General features: G+C 48.9%; 1 protein-coding gene across 1 annotated transcript; it reads right to left on the bottom strand.

Moving 5' to 3' along the window:
• Positions 1–370: 370 nt before the first annotated feature.
• SCRT2 (scratch family transcriptional repressor 2) lies at positions 371–21,167 on the bottom strand (the record flags this gene model as incomplete). Its single annotated transcript, XM_081948153.1, has 2 exons — positions 371–1,951; positions 21,026–21,167. The coding sequence occupies 2 exons, from the start codon at positions 21,165–21,167 to the stop codon at positions 1,242–1,244; spliced, it is 852 nt and encodes a 283-aa protein (XP_081804279.1). The 3' UTR covers positions 371–1,241.
• Between the last annotated feature and the right edge of the window lie 482 nt (positions 21,168–21,649).

Genomic DNA, 21,649 nt, shown 5'->3' with positions numbered 1-21,649 from the left:
CGTAGCTTCGTCGGTTGAACATCTGCCTGTCCGAAGAGTCCCCCTTGTGCAGACGGGAAAACACCGGCTTTCGTTCCGCCCTCGAAAAAGTTTCCCTCGCTGGCCGGTGGTGTTCTCCCCCCACCCCCACCCCACCCCAAAAAAAGATAGAAGGAGGAGCAGCATTGAAATAAATAACGGGAATGAATAAATAAGTTAAGGAATAAATATGCCCACGGCGTCTTCTCCGTATAGCGTCCAGAGGAATCAAAAGTTTCTCGCAGGGTGCAAAGACAGGGGGAATCGCACCAGGGGGAAAACCCCTCGGGAAGACCTTTATGGGAGCAAAGTGGGTGTTTTATTGCTTTCGTTGAGTTGAAGGAAGGGGAAAAAAAGAAGAAGTCAGAAAGCAGATGGGCTTTGTAGTCCATTTTAGATATCTCGTTCCCTAAACGACTCCTAGCTGGATTCACACAACACGTAAGATTGATCCGTCCCCATTCCTGCGTTCACACATTACGCTGGGCCCCAACTAATCACCTTATGGCTTCAAGCCCCTGGCTAAGGCAGCAGGGGTACTCCAGGTTGGACCAGTTGCTCCTCCATCCCAAATCTCATCCAGGTAGATATTAACATCTTCATTCTTTCAACCTTCCTTCCTTCATTCATGCATTCCGTCCGCTCCCTGTGGGTGCGTGAATTTCAAGGTACAATGTGTCAGTGTTTGCAGGCTGCATGCAGCAGGAACGAGAACTCAAATGCAGCCTGGTCCGGTTGTGTCGTGCGAATCCAGCCATGGGTAGCATTCACGCAGCATGCTTAAGCCAGGTGTTTGAATCCATCCATCGTCTAGGTTTCCACGTGTCTACAACGCATGAATTAATCCAGGAGTTTGGAGACAGCTCGCCCTCCGGATCCTTCACCTACACACGTACGGGACCTGAGCAAAGCTAAGTACGAACCAAACTTAGCACGTAGGGCAGGTGTGTCCACCGTCTTGACGTCGTTGGGTTATACCTGTTGTGTGAACCCAGCCACTGAGTTTTAGGAAGAGAGTTTCGCTGAGGTTGCAGAGCTCGCCTTCCGTCTGCAGACCGATCCCCGTCAACGCGCCGTCCTATGATTCTTCCCACGGGTCCTCCCGGCTACAGCGAGATTCCTTCTTGTGTGTGTGATGTGGGAATCAATCCCAGGACGGCCAGAGGGGGCTGCAGGCGTAGGACCCTCCCTGCCCCAGCTCGGGGGTGGGGTGGGGGGAAGGGTCAGTTCTCCGCCGGGCAGGCGTGTTCGGACCCTTTGAAGCAGGCTGATTCGTAGTGTTTGTGGAGGTAGGATTTGAGAGCGAAAGTCTTGTGGCATTGCTTGCAACGGTAGTGCTTGAGCGCCGAGTGGGTTTGCATGTGCGCCCGCAGGTTGGAGCGGTCGGCAAAGGCCTTCCCACAGTGCGAGCAGCCGAAGGGCTTCTCCCCAGTGTGCGAGCGCATGTGTCCCTGCAGCAGCCACGGCCGGCTGAAGGCCTTGCCGCAGACGGCGCACTTGTGTTTGAGGTTGTGGGTCAGCAGGTGCATGGCCAACGCAGGCATGGAGACGTACGCTTTGCTACACGTCGGGCACTTGCGCGCCAGCTTGCTATCCAGGCTGCGGTGCGTCTGCTTGTGCCGGCTGAGGTTGGAGGAGGTGGCGTAGGTCTTGCCGCATTCGGTGCAGGCGTGGCGGTGCGCCCCGTGACGAGGGCCCTCGGCTCGCCGGCGGGATCGTCCGTCGATGATGAAGAAGGCGTCCAAGGAGTAGCTCTCGGTGACGGCCGCTTCGCCCTGGAAGTAATGAGAGGAGAGGCTGGATTGGGGGCTCTCGGGGTCGCTGTAGTCCTCCTGCATCGGGGTGTAAAGGGGGTCAGGAGAGGCCCCCCGGCGATGGGCTTTCTTCTTCTCATTCTTGTAACCTGAGGAGGGGAGGCAGGCCGGGATGTATCCTGCAGGAAAGAAAGGCAGATTGAAAACATTCGGTAATCAACCAGTGTCTCTCCACCAATCATCAGCACTCAGAATCTCAACTCCAAGGTTAACTTAAGACCCTCCCTCCCCCTTCCTTCCTTCCTTCCTTCCTTCCTTCCTTCCTTCCTTCCTTCCTTCCATCTCCCTCCCACCCTTGCTCCCTCCCTCCCTTCCTTCCACTCTCCTTCCTGCCTGTCTTTCGCTCCCTCCCTCCCTTCCTTCCAACCTCCCTCCCTCCCTTCTTCCTCCCTCCCGTCCCCCTCCTTCCCCTCCCTCCCTCCCTTTCTCCCTCATCCCCCTTCACCTCCCTCCCTCCCTTGCTCCCTCTCTTGGTCCCTCCCTTGCTCCCTCCCTTTGACAAGAGACACTTTCTGCAGCCTCAGCGCTGGTTGGACAAACAAAGGGGTTTCGTGCATGAAGAACGGTTGCAGGAACTGGGTAGGTCTAGTTTGATGAAAAGAAGGCCTAGGGGAGACATGATAGCAGTCTTCCAATATCTCAGGGGTTGCCACAAAGAAGAGGGAGTCAAGCTATTCTCCAAGGCACCTGAGGGTAGAACAAGAAGCAATGGGTGGAAACTAATCAAGGAGAGAAGCAACCTAGAACTAAGGAGAAATTTCCTGACAGTGAGAACAATGAATCAGTGGAACAGAAGTTGCCTCCAGAAGTTGTGAATGCCCCAACACTGGAAGTCTTTAAGAAGATGTTGGATAGCCATTTGTCTGAAGTGGTGTGTGGTTTCCTGCCTAGGCAGGGGGTTGGACTAGAAGACCTCCAAGGTTCCTTCCAACTCTGCTATTCTATTCTATAACACTGGGAAAAAAATGAGGAAACAGCTGCAGAAGAAGATATAATTTTTTAAAAAAATATTAGACTGTGCAGAAATGGATAGACTAATCAAGATAGAAGAAAAAGTATTGCATTGCATTGCATTGTATTGTATTGTATTGTATTGTATTGAAACGGGAGGAAGTGGAGTGGAAAAGATACAACACTCCCCCCTCTCGCTTTCTCAAGCCTCTGTCTTGCCCCCTTTCCTCTGACTGGCCTCAGGGAAGGCGGAGAGGATGTGGGGGGAGGTCGCTTCTATTCTTACCCCTCTCCCCCCAAGGACAAATTGAAGGAAGGAGGGTCTCTGTCTGCAAGGGATAACCCCTCCCCCAGCCTGGTGCATCCTGATGTGTGGCTGATGGGAGTTCTGGTTAGATATACAGATAGCCAGTTTGGTCTAGTGGTTAAGGCGCTGTGCCAGAAACCAGGGGGCCGTGAGCTCTGGCTCTGCTTTACGCATGAAAGACGGCTGGGTGATTTTGGGACAATGATTAGGAGATGGTGAGTTCTAGTCCCACCTTAGGCACGAAAGTCAGTTAGGTGATTTTGAGCCAATGACCTGGAGATGGTGAGGTCAAGTCCTGCCTTAAGCATGAAAGTCAATTAGGTGATTTTGGGCCAATGATGAGGAGACGGTGAGTTCTAGTCCTGCCTTAGGCATGAACATGGGCTGGGTGACTTTGGGCCAATGACCAGGAGACAGTGAGTTCTAGAGCTGCCTTAGGTTTCCTGGTTTCCAGCCTGCTTTTGTAAGATGGGTAGTCATATAAATATCATGAATAAATAAATCAAAGTGTAATCTTCCCCGTTTTCTCTAACGTCCAAATGGGAAGGATATCACTCCGCTTTAATGTTCCCCCAGACCTGCCCTCCTCCCCCAAAAAAACCCTGTTCTAAGACGGGGGTTAGTCTAGAGGACCTTTAAGACCCTGTCAGCCATTTTGGGGCTTTCATCATCCCCAGTAGCAGGGCTGGTGGTTGTGCCATCTCCCTGCATGCAGGAAACTGAAAAACGCTCCTAGCGTTTTGTTCTGGGTGGTGTGCAATTTCCATTTCTGAAATGCCGGAGAGAGAGGCTATTTTTATCTGACGAATTCAACAGAAGTTGACATATTCCGAGGACATCTGTCGCTGCGGATCTGCCCTTCGGAGGGGAGAAAGGGATCCAATCTGCATTGGAAAGTCAGCAGAATAAATGTGCAGAATGGTTTCATGTGCTCACAGCACAGGAGGAGAAAGGGAAGGGAAAGAAAGAGGAGAGGAGAGGAGAGGAAAGAGGAAAGGAAAGAAAGAGGAAAGGAAAGGAGGAAAGGAAAGAGGAAAGGGAAAAAAGAAGAAAGGGGAGGAGAGAAAAGGAAAGGAGAAGGCGAAAGGAAAGGAGGAAAAGAAAGAGGAAAGGAAAAGAAAGAAGAAAAGAGAGGAAAGGAAAGGAAAGAGGAAAGGGAAAAAAGAAGAAAGGAGAGGAGAGAAAAGGAAAGGAAAAGAAAGGAAAGGAAGCAAGTGGATGAAGAAGGGAAGGGAAGGAGGAAAAGAAAGAGGAAAGGAAAAAGAAGAAAGAAAGAAAGGAAAGGAGGAAAAGAAAGGAAAGGAGGAAAAGAAAGAGGAAAGGAAAAGAAAGGAGACAGGAGAGAAGAGGAAAGGAAAGGAAAGGAGAAGGGAAGGGAAAGGAAAGGAGGAAAAGAAAGGAAAGGAAAAAAAGAAGAAAAGAGAAGAAAGGAAAGGAAAAAGGAGAGGAGAGAAAAGGAAAGGAAAAGAAAGGAAAGGAAAAGAAAAAAAAAGGAAAAGAAAGGAAAAGAAAGGAAAGGAAGCAATTGGATGAAGAAGGGAAGGGAAGGAGGAAAAGAAAGAAGAAAAGAAAAGAAAGGAAAGGAAAAGAAGCAAATGAATGAAGAAGGGAAGGGAAGGAAAAGAAAGAGGAAAAGAAAGGAAAGGAAAGTAAAAGGAAGGAAAGGAAGCAAATGGATGAAGAAGGGAAGGAGGAAAAGAAAGAGGAAAGGAAAGTCCACAGATCCTAAAGTGGGACAGCTAGGGAATTCTGGGAGTTGAAGTCCACCTCTCTTAAAGGACCCTCCCTCACCCCAACTGAGGATGATTGCAGAGCCCCAAAATGGACGGAGGAAAGAAGGAGGGATGAGGTGGGCCATTTCTTCACAGGGAAAGAATTTCCTTGAAGAAAGGGCAGGTAGTCCTCGACTTGCAACCATTTGTTTAGTGACTGTTCAAAATTACCGCAGCCCTGGAAAAGTAGCTATTGAGCCTGTTTCTCACTTACGACCATGGCTGCCTCCCCACGGTCACCTGGAGAGCATTCAGCCATTCAGCAACCGGTCACCTGATCCCCTTCTGGGATCCTCTGGCAACGAAGTCCCTAGACTCACTAAGTAACTGCGCTACTAACATCTGCAACGACTCACTTAACAACTGTGGCAAGAAGAGTCGTAAAATGGGGCAGAACTCGCTTAACGGCTGTCCTGCTTAGCAATGGAAATGTTGGGCTCAATTGCAGTCATAGGTTGAGGACAACTGCATCTTAGTTCATAAAGGAAAGGATAGGGTGTATTTGCATGTCTCTCTCTCTCTCTCTTTCTCTTGCTCTGTCTCCCTCCCTCTCTTTCTCCCTCTCTCTTTCTCCTTCTCTGTCTCTCTTTTTCTCTTTCTCTTTCCCTCTTTTTCTCTTTTTGTCTCTTTCACCATCTGTCTCTCTCTTTCTCTCTTTTTCTCTTTTTGACTTTTCTCTCTCTCTCTCTCTCCATCTGTCTCCCTTGTTCTCTCTCTTTCTCCCCCCTCTCTATCTTTCTCTCTCTGTGTCTCTTTTTCTCTCTCTTTCTCTCTCTCTCGTTGTCTCCCTCTCTTTCTCCCTCTCTCTCTTTCTCCTTCTCTCTATCTCTCTTTTTCTCTTTATCTTTCTCTCTCTCTTTCTCTCTCTCTCTCTCTCTCTTTCTCTCTCCATCTCTCTCTCTGGCTCTCTCCATCTCTGTCTTCTTCTCTTTCTTTCTCTCTCCCCCTCTCTCCCCCTCTCTGTAAATGCACCTGTCTTGGCTCCGTTTTCAATTCTCAGCAAGAGAAACTGCCCTCTCTCTCTCTGCCTCCTCCTCTAGGAATATTTTGTGTTTTAAAAGGTCTTGAAGGAACACGGAGAATTGAAAAAAAAATCCAACCTATTTTTATTCTCTCTCTCTCTGCAATTTTCTCACGCAGGAGGTTGCAGCAGAGAGAGCTTCGTTGTTGTTTTTTTTAAAAAACCACCTTGGATTATGAAGGTATGAAACCCGAGGGGGATTAGCAGCCCAGACCCCCTCCTCAAATTATTTTTTGCTGCAGAGCTCTCATTCACCTCCCTTCCTTTTCCTCCCCCCTTCCTTTTTTTATGTTTTTGCTCTCCCTCCTCCTTATTTACCAAGCACTCCGGGCAGAAAAAGGCACTGCTCAGCAGTTTCTTCACACTTTCCCTGGAATTGTGGCAAGGTGACCAAGAAGCAGGCAGTGGAGCCATTCAGCTAACCTGAGCAAGCTTGTTCCCATGCCGAGCGTGCAAAATACTACTCCTGACTCATGGATGAAAAGGGAAAAAACCCAGGGGTGGATCTGGGGGGGTGCGTGAATTTTGATGGGTGTTCTGCGCTGAATGGGCCCATCATCCCCAGCCAGGCCAATGTCCAAGAGAGGAGAGATTGAATTTCCAACCCTTGCCTGCGTTCAGGTAGTCCTCGACGTATGACCTCAGTCGGGACCAGCATTTCTGTTGCTAAGCGAAACAGTGGTGAAACGAGTCTTGCCCGATTTTATGACCTCTCTTTAGCCCCGGTTGTTAAGCAAATCACTGCAGTAATTCAGCGAATCGCACCATCAGTAAGAGAATCTGGTTTCCCAAATGGACTCGTCTTACTGAAAATAGAGACTTACGACGGAAGGGCCTTGTGGCTCCTGCCTGCTGCGTCAAAATCTGGGTAGGTGGCTAGAAAGCCAGACGGGTTTGGAGAAAGGAAGGACGAAACGTCACTTGGTCGTCCCAGGAATTGGGATCATCCTATCCCTGGAGGATTCAAGGTGCACCAGCAGGGATCACGGCCGTCTCATTCCTGCATCAAAGGCGCTTTGGTTTTGGGAGTTTTAGTCTCTATTTAACGGGTTCATTTTAATCGGTTTTACATTTATGTTTTTACTGGGATTAGAGTGTAAACCAGACTCAGAGTTGCTTAACCTTAGACAGTGAGATTGGAGAGGGGCATAAATTTCTTCCTTCCTTCCTTCCTTCCTTCCTTCCTTTCTTTCTTTCTCTCTCTCTCTTTCTTTCTCTTTTTCTCTTTCTTTCTTTCTTTCTCTTTCTTTCATTCTCCCTTTCTTACCTTGCTCTCGCTTTCCCTCTTTCTCTCTGTCTTTCTCTATCCTTTCCTTTGTCTTTTCCCTTGTCTTTTTCCTTTCCTTTCCTTTCCTTTCCATCTTTCCTTTCCATTTTTCCTTTCTTTCTTTCCTTTCCATCTTTCCTTTCCTTTTCTTTCCTTCCCTTCTTTCCTTTCCTTTCCATCTTTCCTTTCCTTTCCATCTTTCCTTTCCTTCTTTCCATCTTTCTTTTCCTTCCTTCCTTTCCTTTCCATCTTTCCTTTCCTTCTTTCCATCTTTCTTTTCCTTCCTTCCTTTCCTTTCCATCTTTCCTTTCCATCTTTCCTTTCCATTCCTTTTCATCTTTCCTTTCCTTCTTTCCATCTTTCTTTTCCTTCCTTCCTTTCCTTTCCATCTTTCCTTTCCTTCTTTCCATCTTTCTTTTCCTTCCTTCCTTTCCTTTCCATATTTCCTTTCCATCTTTCCTTTCCATCTTTCCTTTCCATTCCTTTTCATCTTTCCTTTCCTTCTTTCCATCTTTCTTTTCCTTCCTTCCTTTCCTTTCCATATTTCCTTTCCATCTTTCCTTTCCATCTTTCCTTTCCATTCCTTTTCATCTTTCCTTTCCTTCTTTCCATCTTTCTTTTCCTTCCTTCCTTACCTTTCCATCTTTCCTTTCCTTCTTTCCTTTCCTTTCCTTTCCTTTCCTTTCCTTTCCTTTCCTTCTCTCCCAGCATTTGCCAAATAAGCAATTCTTCGTTATTTTTCCTCCATCCTTCTACACCCTGTCCTTTTTTTCCCCCTTTTTCTTTTTCAGGAGGGCTTCCGTCCCTCCGCATGCAAACTCTGCAAATTTTGACTCGGCCTCCTGCTTGCTCTGGCTCCCGGGATGGACGGACGGATGGATGTGGAACACGGACCAATTCTGGCTACTTCCTGCTTGCCAGCTCACTGACCTTCATGCGCCGGGGGGGGGGGGGGGGAGATGACGGGGGGAAGGGGGGGAGGGGAAATTCTCCAATTTTTTAATTGGCATTTCACATAGCTTTAGCTTCTTCAAGGGCAACCCGATTGCTTCCCCCCCCCCTCTTAACTCCCACCCCCCAGAAGATGCCAGGCGGAGGTTTCTGCTTAGCTCAGCTCTTCCAGGATGATAAAAGAGCTTTGGAGCCTAAGGCAGGTATTTCTGAATTAAGAATTTGGGCGAGGGGGGGGTTGTCAGAATGGGGTGGGGATGGGGAAGGAAGGAGCTGGTAGGAAGGGGGAGAATGCTTTCTAGCTGCAGTTCATTCATTCATTCACTTCCAACCTTAGCCCCTGCTCAAGAACACTGGATATCTTCTTCAAAATGAAATTCAGTGTAGAGAAAAGTCAAGTCTTACACTTAGGCAAGAAAAACCCAAAGTACGCATATAAACTGGATGAAACCAGGCTTAATAGAAGGAACTGGGAGAGGATCTTGGAGTCTTAGTGCACAACCAGCTAAATAGGAGCCAACCGTGTGTGGTGGCAGCCAACAATCCTCAGTTGCATTAACAGAGGGATTGAATCAGGATCAAGGGAGGTACTAATATACCATTCTATAAAGCCTTAGTAGGGCCACACCTAGAATCCTGCATCCAGTTTTGGTCAACACACTATAAAAAAGAGGTGGAGACTCTAGAAAGAGTGCAGAGAAGAGCAACCAGGATGATGAGGGGACTGGAGGCTGAAACATACGATGGATGGGTGCAGGAACTGGGCCTGGCTAGTCTAGGGAAGAGAAGGACCAGGAGAGACAGGATAGCATCTTCCAATATTTGGGGGGCTGCCACAGAGAGGAGGGAGTCAAGCTGTTCTCCAAAGCACCCGAAGGGCAGACAAGGAATAATAATGGATGGAAACTGACCAAGGAGAGATTCAACCTGGAAATAAGGAGGAATTTCCTGACGGTGAGAACCATCAACCAATGGAACAAAAGTTGCCTTCGGAAGTTGTGGGAGCTTCATCACTGGAGGCTTTCAAGAAGAGACTGGACTGCCATGTGTCAGAAATGGTGTAGGGTCTCCTGCTTGGACAGGGGAGGGGGTGGACTAGATGACCTACAAGCTCCTTTCCAGCTCTGTTAATCTGATATCATTCTTTTAATGACCCCATAATCCCTTGTGGGATGGAGTCTGTGCAAATGAATGGAGCTAAGGGTTTACTGACCGGATGCCCTTCCTGTCACCAATGTGGAGTTTTGTTCAGCAGATATGTCTGCAAGAAAACAAGCACGCTCAGAGAGCACCAAAGACCTCTCATTTCGACCCTGAGCGACATATTACTTCATTGGAAGGGACCTTGGAGGTCTTCTAGTCCAGCCCTACACTATTTCAGACAAATGGTTGTCCAATCACTTCTTTAAAAAGTCCAGTGATGGAACTTCTTGTCCTGCCTTCAGGTGCCTTGGAGAATAGCTTGACCCCCTCTTTTCTAATATCTCTTGGGGCAGCCCCTGAGATATTAGAAGAATGCTATCATGTCTCCCCTGGTCCTTCTTTTCCCTAAACTAGACATGCCCAGTTCCTGCAACCGTTCTTCACATGTTTTAGTCTCCAGTCCCCTAATCATCTTTGTTGCATTGCATTGGGCTTTTATTCTTCTAAGCTGCCCAGAGTCACTGAGAATGAGTGGAAAAAGGTAAAGGTTCCCCTCGCACATATGTGCTAGTCGTTCCTGACTCTAGGGGGTGGTGCTCATCTCCGTTTCAAAGCCGAAGAGCCAGCGCTGTCCGAAGACGTCTCCGTGGTCATGTGGCCGGCATGACTCAATGCCGAAGGCGCACGGGATGCTGTTACCTTCCCACCAAAGGTGGTTCCTATTTTTCTACTTGCATTTTTTTACGTGCTTTCGAACTGCTAGGTTAGCAGAAGCTGGGACAAGTCACAGGAGCTCACTCCGTTATGCGGCGCTCGGGATTCGAACCGCCAAACTGCCGACCTTTCTGATCGACAAGCTCAGCATCTTAACCCCTGAGCCACCACGTCCCTATTCCATAGCCAATTCCAGCCACTGTTCTTCATATGTTTTAGCCTCCAGTCCCCTAATCCTCTTTCTTGCATTGCATTTGGGCTTTTATTCCTCTAAGATGCCCGGAGTGACTGAGAATGGGTGGACGGCCATATAAATTCTCTTTAAATAAATAAACGGATGTTAAACCACGGCGAGAGGAGAAAAACCAGGATGCGATGATGCTCGCAGGAGGCTTACATAATTGGCAGATGTGAAACGGAGGGGGGGAGGGGGAGAAAATGGGGAGGCAGGCCAAACCAATCCAGAGGTTCACTCTCCCCCCTCCCTCCCCCCCACCCGCGTGGCTTCTGTCCCTACAACTGTGCCGAAGCAGTGACTCATTTCTCCAAGGTTATGAAGATAATTTCATAAGCGAGGGGAAAAAAGGAGAGGGAAAGAAGAAAGAGGAGAGGAGAGGAAGATGGGGAAGGATAGGAGGAGGAGGAGGAGGAGGAGGAGAGAGGTTATGAAGGGGAAGAGGTAGAGAGGAGCAGGGGAGAGGAAAGGGGAGAAGGAAAGGGAAAGGAGAAGAGGAGAAGAAAGTAGAGAAGGGAGGGAGGGAGGAAAGGAAAAGAAAGCAGGGCAACAGTAGAACAATATAGCTGCATGGGACGGTAAGCAAAGCAATCCCGATTGTAGATTTTAATTTTTTAGATGGAAAAATGAACGCTTAAAAGTGTTAAAGTGTGACAGGAATCATAAGACTAGACTGGGTATGTCTAGTTCGATGAAAAGAAGGACTAGGGGTGTCATTTCTTCCAATATCTCAGGGGTTGCCACAAAGAAGAGGGAGTCAAACTATTCTCCAAGGCACCTGAGGGTAGAACAAGAAGCAATGGGTGGAAACTAAACAAGGAGAGAAGCAACTTAGAACTAAAGAGAAATTTCCTGACAGTGAGAACAATTAATCAGTGGAACAGAAGTTGCCTCCAGAAGTTGTGAATGCCCCAACACTGGAAGTCTTTAAGAAGATGTTGGATAGCCATTTGTCTGAAACGGCATAGGGTTTCCTGCCTAGGCAGGGGGTTGGACTAGAAGACCTCCAAGGTCCCTTCCAACTCTGCTATTGTATTGTATTGCATTGCATTGCATTGTATAATTAAGAGGATGGATACTTGTAAATGTGTGTATGAGACTAAAAATTAAAAAAAAACCTTTTAAATTAAAAAAGAGAATTAAAAAAGAGTTTTTTTGGGGAAGGGAGGGAGGTCCAACCCAGTCTGGTTTTCCCTGCACCACTCTAGCCTCTATTAACTCTACACACACACACACACACACACACACACACACACACACACACAGAGACACAGACACACACAGGGGATGCAGAGTGGAGCTGAAGGAAAAATATTGACTAGAAGCCTGACCGAGGTTGAAACTGCTCCCTCCTCCATCTTCTTCTCCCAGGATTCTCCCTGCAGGAGGAAGGCGGCTTCCTCCGCCTGCCTCCCCCCCCCCCCGAAACATGGCCTTAAGGCAGGGCTGGGAGAGGGGTCCCCCTTTTCCAGCCATCAGAATCACCACTGGTGCCAAAAATGAATGGAGTGCTTTTCCTCCCCTTCTTGGTGCTCTCTGATCTTGGTGGTTTTCTTGCAGACGTTTCATGACCCTACTAGGTGACATCATCAGTACTAGAATTGGAGGAGGGGTTGTGGAGTAGAGGAGGAGGAGGAGGAGGAGGAGGAGGAGGAGGAGGAGGAGGAGGAGGAGGAGGAGGAGGAGGAGGAGGAGGAGGAGGAGGACTGTGGGGTCCCTGGTGCTCTCTGAGCTTGGCGGTTTCCTTGCAGACATTTCGTGACCCAGTTAGGGAACATCATCAGTGCTAGAAGGGAGCGGGGTTTATGGAGAGGAAGAGGAGGGAGGGAGGAAGAAGAGGAGGACTGTGGGGTCCTTGGGGCTCTCTGAGGTTGGTTCCTTTCTTGCAGACATTTCATTACCGAACTAGCTAACATCATCAGGGCTAAAAGGGAGTGAAGTTTGTGGAGTGCAGCAGAGGGAAGAGGAGGCACAGAGGAGAGATGGGAGGAAAGGAGGATTGTGGTGTTGAGCTTGGTTGTTTTTCTGCAGACATTTTTTTAACCCAACTAGGGAACATCAGCAGGGCTAGAAGGCAGTGGGGTTCGTAGAGAGGAGGAGGAGGAGAATGATAATTTGGGGGTCCTTGGCGCTCTCTGAACATAGTTGTTTTCTTACAGACGTTTCATGACCCAACTAGGTAACATCATCAGAAGTGAGCGAGCGTTGCTCTCTTTTTTGCAGCCTTCTGACGAGCAAAGTCAGTGGGGAAGCCAGATTCATTGAACACCTGCATGAAGAACTTTAGTGATTCGCTTAACAACGGGGGCAAGAAAAGTTATAAAATGGGGGGAGGGGGGTGAAGCTCACTTAACCAAGGCCTCGCTTAAGGACAGAAATGTTGGGCTCAGCTGCGGTCGTAACTTAAGGACTCCCTGCAAAAGGAACTTGAGACCAGCCTTTTTCTCGAATGCAGGCAATTAGCCTCATTATTAACTGACTGGTTTCGTGCATTCCTACAATACATGGGAGACAAGTTTCTCAACAGCCTTCCCAACCTCGCTGTTGTGAGCTGCTGAAGGCCTGCAGAGCTGGCAGCAGATTCCGACAGTGAGGAGGGTTGGGGAGGAACCTGGGCCAGTCCTGGAGTCTGGGGAAGGCTCCGACGAGGACTCTGCGTCGGAGGCAGAGAGGGGATGAAGGCCATCTGGTAGTTATTTGCTGCCTCCGGAGCCTCCGGAGTCTGACATCAGCGAGGCAGAAGAACATCAGGAGCCTGTTCCCAGTGGGCTTAGTTTAACTCTTGAGTGTCAGTTTAGGCAGTTCAGGCCTAGCAAACTTTTTAACATCGTGACAGGCAAGAACAATTAAGAAAACAGGGTCGACTTGGGAGTAAGGCTTGGAGATGGCCCCTCCCATAAGGCATAAAAGAGGAGCGAACGGGACGTGAGCTTTTGCAGGAAGACAATTGTGTTCGTTCTGGTTGGTTCAAGCTTTGAGAAGTTCTGTTGGACTCTGTGCTAAGTTTGGCCTTGCAAAACTAATTGGCAGTTAGGTCTCTGGCAGCATTTCAAGGGAGACAAAGGTGGGTGTTTATCAACATTCCCCTGAAAGACTGTGGCAACTCGAGCAGACATATGTCGGAATCTTCACGGACTGTTTGGGGAGCCTTAAGGGCTGGGAATGACCATAATTCACAGCCGTCTAAATAAAGGAGGGTTTTGGGGACTAAGATTGTGATTTAGGCTTTCTCGGGGAGCTGAGGTCAGAACAGAGGCTCTGCGCATTCCTGGCTGCCTCTGGGCCAGCCACTTGCCAGGTCTGAGCCTAGGTCCAAGGTCACCCAAGTCTACAGATGTTTGAGTTCAACACTACGCGGGAGTCCCAAGAAACTCGTGGCTTATTGGGTTTTATTTTGGCCATGTGTCCTTCTGGCAGATGGAGGCTGGCAACTCTGCCCCAAATAGAAGCTTCCCTTTCTTGCTTTCTTTTTCCTTTTCTTTCTTTTCTCCTTTTTCTCTTCTTTTGTTCCCTTTCCTTTCTTCCTTTCCTTCCCCCCTCTCCTCGCCTCTCTTCTTATTTTATGTTTCCTTCTATCTTCTCTCCTCATTTTGGCAGAAAGCAAGGAGAGGTCATTAGATTCCTTTCCTTTCTTTTCCTTCCCTTCCTTCCCCTTCCCCATTCCTTTCTTGGCAGATGCTGGGGCAAGTCACGGGAGCTCACTCCGTTATGCGGTGCTAGGGATTCAAACCGCTGAACTGCCGTCCTTTCTGATAGACAAGCTCAGCGTCTTAGCCACTGAGCCACCGCTTCCCTAAACCGCTTAGTGAGGGCTGTAAAAGCACTATGAAGCAGTATATATGTCTAAGTGCTATTTCTATCTTCCGTTTTCTGTCCTGACTGCTTAGCCCAGAGTCCTCTTTAAACCTCAATTCTTCACCTGCCAGAATATGAAGTCAAAGTGCAGGTGGGGGACAGAAAACCATAAGCAGCCCAGGTGACACCTTTAATTCTGTTGCTATTAGAGAAATGAAGGCTGGGAGGGAGATCACACACGCACCGTCAGAGTTTTGGCAGTGTGAGTAGTAGTATGAGATGAAGCCAGGAGGAAGAGCACAGCACCCAGAGCCTTTAGACAGTTAATAGTGGTTTATATATACAGACATACAAATGGTAGATAAATCCCTTACCAGTCAGCTATGGACACAAGGAGAGAAATGAGATACACAATGAGAGAGAGAGGAGAGAGAGAGAGTGGGAGAGGAGAGAGAGGAGGGAGAGAGGAGAGAGAGAGAGAGAAGAGAGGGAGAGAGAGAGAGGAAAGAGAGAGGAGAGAAAGAGGAGAGAGAGGAGAGAGGGAAAGAGAAAGAGGAGAGAGAGGAGAGAGAAAGAGAGAGAGGAGAGAGAGAGAGAGGAGAGAGAGGGGGGAGAGAGAGAGTGAGAGAGGAGAGAGAGAGGAAAGAGAGAGGAGAGAGAGAGTGAGAGAGGAGAGAGAGGATAGAGAGAGGAGAGAGAGAGAGGAGAGAGAGAGAGGAGAGCGGGAAAGAGAAAGAGGAGAGAGAGAGGAGAGAGAGAAAGAGAGAGAGGAGAGAGAGGGGGGAGAGAGAGAGGAGAGAGAGAGTGAGAGAGGAGAGAGAGAGGAGAGAGAGAGGGGAGAGAGAGGGGGGAGAGAGAGGGGAGAGGGAGAGGAGAGAGAGGGGGGAGAGAGAGAGGAGAGAGGGAAAGAGAAAGAGGAGAGAGAGGAGAGAGAGGAGAGAGAAAGAGAGAGAGAACCGCCCTCTAATGGCCACCTATATATAGACACCTCTTAAAAGGGTAAATGACTCCATCAGAGTCTTAAACAGGCGATACCTACAGGCGATACCTGCTGAATCATCCTTATTGCATCAGCTTACAGTTTACAGCTTACAACCTTACATCAACTGGCAGCTATTAAATCCTCATTACCTGACACGCACACACACCCCAAGTTGTTATGAGCTGTACCTGTATGCAAGGTCCCTCAACTCCTGAACAGAAACAGGTGACAACTGCAGTCACCTTAGTCTGCCGATCATGGTTAACCTGGTTTTCTTCAGCCCAATTTTGGATTTCTGATAAACCATTATCTTACCCCACACAGGTGCCCCCTTCCTCCCTCTTTTTCTGCACAAAGGAAACTATTCGAGGTTTAAAATTAGGTTGTGCTTAACTTGGCTTGTTTTGAGAACGCAGCTGCTGGGTTGATATAAAAGGTAAAGGTTCCCCTTGCACATCTGTGCCAGTTGTTCCTGACTTTAGAGGGCGGTGCTCATCTCCGTTTCAAAGCCGAAGAGCCAGCGCTATCCGAAGTCGTCTCCGTGGTCATGTGGCCGGCATGACTAAATGACGAAGGCGCACTGAACGCTGTTCCCTTCCCGCCAAAGGTGGTCACTATTTTTCTACTTGCATTTTTTACCTGCTTTCGAACTGCTAGATTGGCAGAACCTGGGACAAGTCACGGGAGCTCACTCTGTTATGCGGCGCTAGGGATTCGAACCGCCAAACTGATCGACCTTTCTGATCGACAAGCTCAGCATCTTAGCCCCTGAGCCACCATGTCCCTTTTGGGTTGGTATAACTGACCAGATTAAACTAGGACACCAGGATACAACTTCTTAAATCTCAGCCCTTGTCAGTCTTTTCTGAAGAAACGTTCTATTTGTCTTTTTCATTTATTTGTATCCTGCTTTCATTGTGTTCAGAAATAATTCAAGGCGGTGAACATACCTAGTTCTCTGTCAGAGGTGGTGTAGGGTTTCCTGCTTGGGTGGGGTACAGGGGTTGGACTAGATGACCTACAAGGTCCCTTCCAACTCAGTTATTCTGTATTCTCTTGTCCTCTTTTCCCACAACAACACTAACTTACCGCACAGCGGGCTAGGCTGCCCCCTCTTTTCTTCACAACCCCACAACAACCCTGTGAGGTGGGTTGGGTTGAGGGAGAGGGACTGGCCCAAAGTCACCCCACAGGCTTTCAAGCTTAGACAGAACTACAACTCACCATCTCCTGGTGATTGGTCCAAGTTCACACAGCTAGTTTTCATGCCTAAGGTGGGACTAGAACTCTCCGTCTCCTGGTGATTGGCCCAAAGTCACCTAGCCACTTTCATGCCTAAAGTGGGACTAGAATTCCCAGTCTCCTGGTGATTGGCCCAAAGTCACCCAGCTTGCTTTCATGCCTAAGGCGGGACTAGAACTCTCCGTCTCCTGGTGATTGGCCCAAAGTCACCCAGCTGGCTTTCATGCCTAAGGCAGGACTAGAACTCTCCGTCTCCTGGTGATTGGCCCAGAGTCACCCAGCTGGCTTTCATGCCTAAGGCGGGACTAGAACTCTCCGTCTCCTGCTGATTGGCCCAAAGTCACCCAGATGGCTTTCATGCCTAAGGCAGGACTAGAACTCTCCGTCTCCTGGTGATTGGCCCAAAGTCACCCAGCTGGCTTTCATGCCTAAGGCGGGACTAGAACTCTCCGTCTCCTGGTGATTGGCCCAGAGTCACCCAGCTGGCTTTCATGCCTAAGGCGGGACTAGAACTCTCCGTCTCCTGCTGATTGGCCCAAAGTCACCCAGATGGCTTTCATGCCTAAGGCAGGACTAGAACTCTCCGTCTCCTGGTGACTGGCCCAAAGTCACCCAGCTGGCTTTCATGCCTAAGGCAGGACTAGAACTCTCCGTCTCCTGGTGATTGGCCCAAAGTCACCCAACTGGCTTTCATTCCTAAGGCAGGACTAGAACTCTCCGTCTCCTGGTGATTGGCCCAAAGTCACCCAGCTGGCTTTCATGCCTAAGGCGGGACTAGAACTCACTGTCTCCTGCTGATTGGCCCAAAGTCACCCAGCTGGCTTTCATGCCTAAGGCAGGACTAGAACTCTCCGTCTCCTGGTGATTGGCCCAAAGTCACCCAGCTGGCTTTCATGCCTAAGGCAGGACTAGAACTCTCCGTCTCCTGGTGATTGGCCCAAAGTCACCCAACTGGCTTTCATTCCTAAGGCAGGACTAGAACTCTCCGTCTCCTGGTGATTGGCCCAAAGTCACCCAGCTGGCTTTCATGCCTAAGGCGGGACTAGAACTCACTGTCTCCTGCTGATTGGCCCAAAGTCACCCAGGCAACTTTCATGCCTAGAACTCTCAGTCTCCTGATTTCAAGCTTGATGCTTTAACCACTAGACCAAACTGTCTAGTGTTGGGCTGCAATCCCAGTGTTTCTATGGGTGCTGGCAATTGTAGTATTAACCGCATTTGTAAGGTTCCAATTTGAGAAGTTCCAATATTGTGAAATCACACAACATTGCTAGGGCAATTTGATAGCTTTCTTTTCTAACACCTGGAGCAATCCTCTTAAAGAGCAAAATAGTAATAGTAATAGTAATAGTAATAGTAATAGTAATAGTAATAGTAATAGTAATAGTAATAGTAATAATAATAATAATAATAATAATAATAATAATAATAATAATAATAATAGATACCTAGGATGCTGGCAGCAAACTGTATCAACCATTAGCACCAGTCAATGGTATTTGTAATGCATTTTTGAATGTTCAGTTGGCTGAGTTTCATGTTTAATGAATAAAGTACATAATAATAACATTATTTTCCATATTTAAAAAGACACAATCACCGCAGGGTGATGCACAAACTCCCCCAAAAATCGCCCTGCAGCTATTGCAAAATTGGGGTGGAAAAAGATTCTTTTGAATCCACAACCAGACCTGATATCAAGAGCCAGGCTCAGGAGCCCGAATTGGCCCCATTCACACAATCTCTGAAAACCTGCTTGCCAAAAGTACCATAAACCATGCACAAAGGAAAAGAGCAAAAAAAATGCAAGTAAACAATTTAAAAAATGATACAAGTGGAATTCTTATTAGAAACAAAATGTGACAGAGAAAATGATATGTATGAAAATATAAAGTTGGGTTTCCTGAAATGCCACCTCGAGAACCCATCAGAGAAAGTAAATAAGCAAGGGCAACAACGGAAAGGAGGAAGGATGAGGGGAAAGGAAGAAAGGGTAAAGCAGAGGGAGTAAAGGAGGGGAATTAAGAGTAGGAGAGAGGGGAAGAAAGAGGAGAAGGGAGGAGGAGGGGGAAAGAGAGGGGAAGAAGAAGGAAAGAAGAATGAGGAGGGAAAGAAAGAAAGGGCAAAGCAGAGGGAGTAAGGGAGAGGAATTAAGAGTAGGAGAGAGGGAAAGAAGGAGGAGAAGAGAGGAGGGGGGAGATAGGGGAAGAAGAAGGGATGAAGGAGAGGAGGAAAGAAGAAGGCAGAGAAGGGAGGTTGAGAAGATGGAAGGAGCAAGGTTGTTGCAAAATAAGATGGGCTGGCAAGAAAGTGACCCAAATTGTATTCTATGTATTTGTAAGAAAATAACGATAAAGATTAATGATGAATAGATAAATGTTAACAGTAATTATAAGAGTGTATATTTGTGAATGAACTTGAAAGAGAAAATAAAAAACTTTTTTTAAAAAAAAAAAACCATGCACAAAGTTTGCCCAATACATTAAGGTTAAGCTAACCTCCACCACCAAGGTTAACAACAGTCCAGGGTAAGGAAGTTTGTGAACGCAGCTGCAGGCAACTTAGTTAAGGAGGCTGTGGGAACAAACCCACCACCGTGTGTATTTATGTGCCTGCGTGTGTAGCAGCCCCCGTTGTCCCAAAATTTACAGACCCAAAATTTAGGAGCAGACAAGATACTGGCTGCCTCTATAAAAGAGATGTGGAGACTCTAGAAAAAGTGCAAAGAAGAGCAACCAAGATGATTAGGCTAAAACATAGGAAAAGAACGGTTGCAGGAACTGGGCATGTCTAGTTTAATGAAAAGAAGGACTTAAGGGTGATTTGATAGCAGTCTTCCATTGTTTGAGGGGCTGCCCCAAAGAAGAGGGGAGCAGAAGTGAAGTCTTAACACTTAAGTTAAAAAAACCACCAAAAGTATGAAACCAGGCTTAATAGCAGTAAATGTGAGAAGGATCTTGGAGTCTTAGTGGACAACCAGCTAAATAGGAGCCAGCCTTGTGCAGCAGCAGCCAAAAAAGCCAATGCAATCCTCAGTTGCATTAACAGAGGGATACAATCAAGATCAAGGGAGGTACTAATATACCACTCTATAAAGCCTTAGTAAGGTCACACCTAGAATACTGCATCCAGTTTTGGTCCCCACACTATAACAAAAGATGTGGAGACTCTAGAAAGAGTGCAGAGAAGAGCAACTAGGATGATGAGAGGACTGGAGGCTCAAACATACGAAGAACGGTTGCAGGAACTGGGCAGGGCTGGTCTAGTGAAGAGAAGAATCAGGGGAGACAGGAGAGCATCTTCTAATATTTGAGGGGCTGCCATAGAGAGGAGAGGGACAAGATATTTTCCAAATCACCTGAAGGTCAGACAAGGAATAATAATGGATGGGAACTGACCAAGGAGAGATTCAATCTGGAAATAAGGAGGAATTTCCTGACAGGGAGAACAATCAACTGAAGTTGCCTTCGGAAGTTGTGGGAGCTTCATCCCTGGAAGCTCTCAAGAAGAGACTGGACTGCCATCTGTCAGAAATGGTGTAGAGTCTCCTTCTTGGGGGGGGGGGGGGTTGGTTGGACTGGATGACCTCCAAGGTCCCTTCCAACTCGTTAAATCTCTTTCTTTGTAGACTGCAAACCTTGAATTGATCCTCGTCTCTTCCAGGGGAACCAACATCATCCCACCATGCCCAGGGAACAGACCTCAGCCTTTCTCTCACTTCTCTTCTCTCCATCAGCTCCCTCAGGAAGGGAACAATACTGGTTGTGTCCGCACAACACACACACACACACACACACACTTTAAAAAGGATTCAGCCAGCTCCTGAACCACCAACGACTAATCAGATGGACTGACTCTGCAGTCATTCTCCCGACGTTCTCACATGATGGGGAGGCAGTTGCTTCCTTCTTCCTTCCTTGGGCCTCCTCCTCCTGCCTGTCGTGTGAACGCAAGACCTCCTGCAAGCTGTAATCTTTCTTTTCCTAGCCTTCTCCCCAAACGGGACCCATCCCAAGATTGAACCCACCCACGCCCCCTCCTCTAATTGAAGCCAAAGAGCAACACCCCCCTTCGGCTGTTCTTATTTATTCTCCCCTCGCTTGGCTTTGTCCCGATTCGCCCCGAAGAGCTAGCGCTGGGAGGCCGCGCAGCCCACCGCTTGCGCGGATGCGCCTTGTAGTCCGTCGGGGTGGGGGGAGATTGACGGGTCCCCCCTCCCCCCCAACAAGGCTCCCTGGGGCTCGGAGGCGATGTAAGCTTCAACTCCTCCCCTTCCCCCATCCCCCCGGCCTGAGATGTCCTCCCGTCCTTCAGGGATGACTTCCCAAGACCACATTCCGACCCCACCAAAGGATACCGCGCGGGGCGACGGAGGGTCGCAATGACCTTTAGGCACCGCTAACGACCCCCGGAGGGATTTTTCCACGGACGGGCGATTTATAGCCTGAAGTTGTGTGTGTGTGTGTGTGTGTATGTGTGTGTGTGTGTGTGTGTGTGTGTGTGTGTGTGTGACTCTCCAGTACACATTGCAAGAAAAAAGAGCTTGCCCTTTTTGGGAGCCCCCGCCCCATCAAGACAAATCGGGACCCAATCCTCCTCCTCCTCCCCCTCCTCCTCCCGAGCCAAGAGAAACAGAGGGAATCCCCCCCCTCCTTTCAGTAGCAAACGCAACACGACCGGCTTTCTCTTGCCCGTAACCTTCCCGACGACCCCCTCCCACCTCCATCCCGCAATCTCACTTCTACCGCCCCCCACCACCACAAAGCACCCTCCCCCCGCAACGAGCGTCCTGGAGGCGCCGGGCGTTGCTTACCGTCTTTCGGTCCGGGGTCTCCGGCTCTGGCGGCTGCCGCCCACCCGGGGTAGGAAGTTTCCAGCGGGGGGCTGACGGACCCCGACCCGGCTTGGAAGGCGGCGTCGGCTTTGATCTTCTTGACCAGGAAAGAGCGAGGCATGGCGAGGCGAAAGAGCGCTGGCCAAGCCTGGTCCGGTTCAGCACTTCGGACAGCTCCGCAGCGGCTGCCCGAGTGGGCGGGGCGGGAGGGGAGGCGAGCGGGGGCGGGTAGGGGGGGAGAAGGCGGAGAAGGGGGAGGGGCCGAAAGGGAAAGTGGAGGGAGGGGGGAGAGTGGAGGGGGCGCAGGCTGCGGGGAATCGCTGAGGTCAGCAACACGCTCCGGCTCTTCCTTCCTTCCTTGCCCCCCCCTCCCTCCTTGGGGGAGGGGGCTTCAGCCCTTTCATCCATCAAGGCTCCCCCAGGACTTGGGGCGAGGGAGGGGGAGAGGAAAGGGAGGAGGGAGGGGAGGCCTTGATGAGCCGGAGGGGGACGGGGCGCCGGAGTGCGGGGGTGGGATGGAGTAAAGAGGAAACCTGCGAGGGGGCGTGAAAAGCGAAAGGGTGAAAGTGACAGAGAAGAAGAAGAAGAAGAAGAGGAGGAGGA

This window comes from Natrix helvetica (assembly GCF_964273705.1).
Source record: "Natrix helvetica genome assembly, chromosome: 3".
Taxonomy (NCBI): domain Eukaryota; kingdom Metazoa; phylum Chordata; class Lepidosauria; order Squamata; family Natricidae; genus Natrix; species Natrix helvetica.
The sequence above is the reverse complement of the archived record's forward strand: the minus strand, read 5'-3'. Positions and strand labels throughout refer to the sequence as shown.